Raw genomic sequence first — 3,088 nt, 5'->3', positions numbered from 1 at the left:
TTATTTATATCTCCATCAGGATCTTCCCCATCAATGTCTTCCTCACTCAGTCACGCATTTTCTGGAGAGCCAATGAACACATCTGCCTCCAAAGCGTTGTCATCTTCTTCAAATATGGTTGCGATGTCACCCACTGTAAGCTAACATAATATTTATAGATAAGTAACCGCTAGTGTGGTAGATGTTATCAGAGAATTTACAATGAATTGTTTTCAAAACAGTTCTATAGGGTGTCCATTCTACTGTAGGAAAGTCATAATTCTAAAACGTCTTTTATCTTTAAAGTCCCCATGTTAGAAATTGATCCAAAGGTATCCACCGCAGTCCAATGTAACTCGACATGTCTTGCATCCATGCAAAAAACGATCCATCGTTCAGTTCTTGAAAACATGATAGATTTACGTAATGAGAACAATAACAGACCTCATCTTATCCGCTATTGTTGCATTCTATGCATCATTCTACTGCACAAGATGTCCATGTATTAATTTATTGTCCCACGAGCAGCTGTACATGTGTGGATTTACAAAATGATTGGCAATTTTCAATTTACTACTTCCTACATTGAATTGAATAGTGACTTTAGGAACACAGTGTATTATTTTACGTGTTACAGTTCACTATAGATTTAAATCAATTCATATATATCCTTTGAATGCAATTACAGTTGATTATTAATGAGCAAAAATATTATCTTCCAATATTAAAACACCCTTTCCAGCTATGCCTAGTGCCACTATTTCGGGGCGTCATTAAATATCATTACATAATTTCAACAATAATAAGAATCTTACATAACATCTGATTGAGTTTAAAAAAAAAAAAATTAAACTACGTAAATGAAGATAAAGTTGTAACATAAGACAAATAAACACTCCTATACACTCACCTTTTCGCTCAGCCGCTATTACTGACGAAAACCCAAAATATGTGTTCAGCTCCACACCCTAAGTAAGAAACAAATCACTGGTGCAATGTGGATCGTGCATTCAGTGATGCCAGAACAGAAATATAAAAGCAGCAACACTTGCATTCGTGAAGAACGGAAAACAAAAATCACTGCAGAGTGCATCGCCCCCTTTTAGGGGAAATGGGCACTAATGGGTATAAACATTATAATAAAGAAAATTTAAAGTATGTCCTTCTTTCTTGTAGTCCTAAGTCTTATACTTTTCTAAAAACTCTTTCCACAGAAACAGCAATCAAAGCAAGGAAACTCCCAAAACCTAGAATATACACACAAGGCATCACGTGCTCCATCGAGAGCACTTTTGCCTCATCACATGGAGATTCACAAATGCCGCTTGGCTTAGATTCCTTTATAGTGTCCTGTAACCACTTGTCTAACAAGCCAGCATCTCGTAGCCTTCTTATAAGGGTGTTGAATCGATCCAAATACTGGGAACCCTTGGGAACTCCAAAACTTCCAAACCGAAAACCAATATCTTCATTCATGATATGAGAAGTGGAAGGGCAGCTACGACATGTTTGGCTCATGTAAGTCTTATATTCCAGGTTGAGTTTGGAGCTAACTACTGCAAGTTCGTTGCCACGGAGCAAATTCTTAATCAATTCATCATATCCTAAATTCACTTGAATTTTATTGTGGAGAGAAATCAACACTGGATCCTGAGTGACGTTCAGAATGCGTTTAGAGAAGCGATTACCTTTTACAGGCATTCGTGAGTGGTCTAATTGTTCCAAGGTGTTAATGTTTGGAAAATGTTTTGGAACAGTCATAATGCTAACTATGTTTCCCTGATAGAGACCAGCAACAACAATGCTATAGTACGTCCAGAAGATTATTATCATTTTCAACAAATGGTTCCTAGGAATTGTAACTGATGACTGAAGGAACACTCTAAACAGATCAAAGCTTGATGCATCCGGACCATGGTGTTCCGCATGGAAGGAATTAACGTACCTCACAACTGCACACATCAATGACACAAACAAAAATGTAACTAAAATACTAATCCACACTTCTAGTCGATAAAATAGTAGTAAAGATAACCAATGAGGAAGCTCTTTACCTGCAGGTACCAAGATCGAAGTACTATCTGCAGAGAGATATTCGGTTAGTTCTACCACGTCGGAATATTCCTGATGAAATATCAATTGGTAGAATGCCATGTCCACATCTTGCCTCACAAGATCTCCTATTATGGACGTCCACGTTCCGTTTGGATGTTTGTACTCCTGCTGTTCTCCGTGCAACACCACAATGTCCATCGTATAGTTCATTGAAACTTGCAAGGCGTTGTAAACCTTCTCAAAATAACCTTCTGATTTCACGGAATCTCCTACCTTTGAAACGGATATAAATGGTAAGAAATGAATTTGCTCACTGGTTGCGTTTAACTTGTATCTGTGAAGATTTGATGTTTTTAAGGGTGAGAACGCTTCAGAAAACACCATCTTGGCCTGATGTAGATTTTCTATGGTCAGCTGTTCCGTGTATGTCACATTCTGAAATGGGTTGAATGAAGCTGTGAGAACTCTACTGCCATACTCATTTTCATGACAACTGGTGTTTGAAGTACACTTAACATCGAAAATGATGAGAACCACCTTTAGAATATTCCTCTGCCAGAGCACGTGAAACACATCGTAGATACTATTTTCCATGTCAGCTTCTGAAGTTGTGAATATTATAATGAACTTTGATCTGTTGTTCCAGTACATTAGATTATCTCCACTACACAAGTGTTTATCTAAGGTGCTTTTCCCAGTAGCAAGTAAAAGTATTATATCAGCATCTCTTGACAAAGGCTTATAGTTCATTATATCACTTTTGCAAATACTTTTTAGTGTAATTACTACATTAGACAACCAAGAATGTTCCACGAACTCCCGAACAAACAAGTGATGATGTTCGTTGTCGTTTTCGAGGAAAATGGTAAAAAGTTGTGATTCTTGAAAGTTCTCCTTTCCCAAGATAAATATAGATTTCGACAATTGCCGAAATATGTCATCATGACTGTACGCAGGCGATTTGAGAATCGCCCATCCACAATTCACACCCGTCCAAAAAAACAGGATTTTGAAGGCTGCTGTAAAGTTCATGATGAGAGCTGTTAAACCTCGT

The 3,088-nt window shown here is 37.5% G+C and overlaps 1 protein-coding gene across 1 annotated transcript; it reads right to left on the bottom strand.

The window, feature by feature from the left end:
* Nucleotides 1–1,164: 1,164 nt before the first annotated feature.
* On the bottom strand, nt 1,165–2,232 carry LOC145981397 (glutamate receptor-like). Its single transcript, XM_083114634.1, has one exon. It carries the CDS (start codon nt 2,230–2,232, stop codon nt 1,165–1,167), a length of 1,068 nt encoding a protein of 355 aa, XP_082970760.1.
* Nucleotides 2,233–3,088: the final 856 nt, after the last annotated feature.

This window comes from Lepisma saccharinum, chromosome 29, assembly GCF_977018435.1.
Source record: "Lepisma saccharinum chromosome 29, izLepSacc3.1, whole genome shotgun sequence".
In the NCBI taxonomy this organism is placed as follows: Eukaryota; Metazoa; Arthropoda; class Insecta; order Zygentoma; family Lepismatidae; genus Lepisma; species Lepisma saccharinum.
The sequence above is the reverse complement of the archived record's forward strand: the minus strand, read 5'-3'. Positions and strand labels throughout refer to the sequence as shown.

Coding starts and splice junctions, on each gene's coding strand:
- LOC145981397 (XM_083114634.1), bottom strand. CDS start 2,232: ATGGACATTGTGGTGTTGCACGGAGAACAGCAGGAGTACAAACATCCA.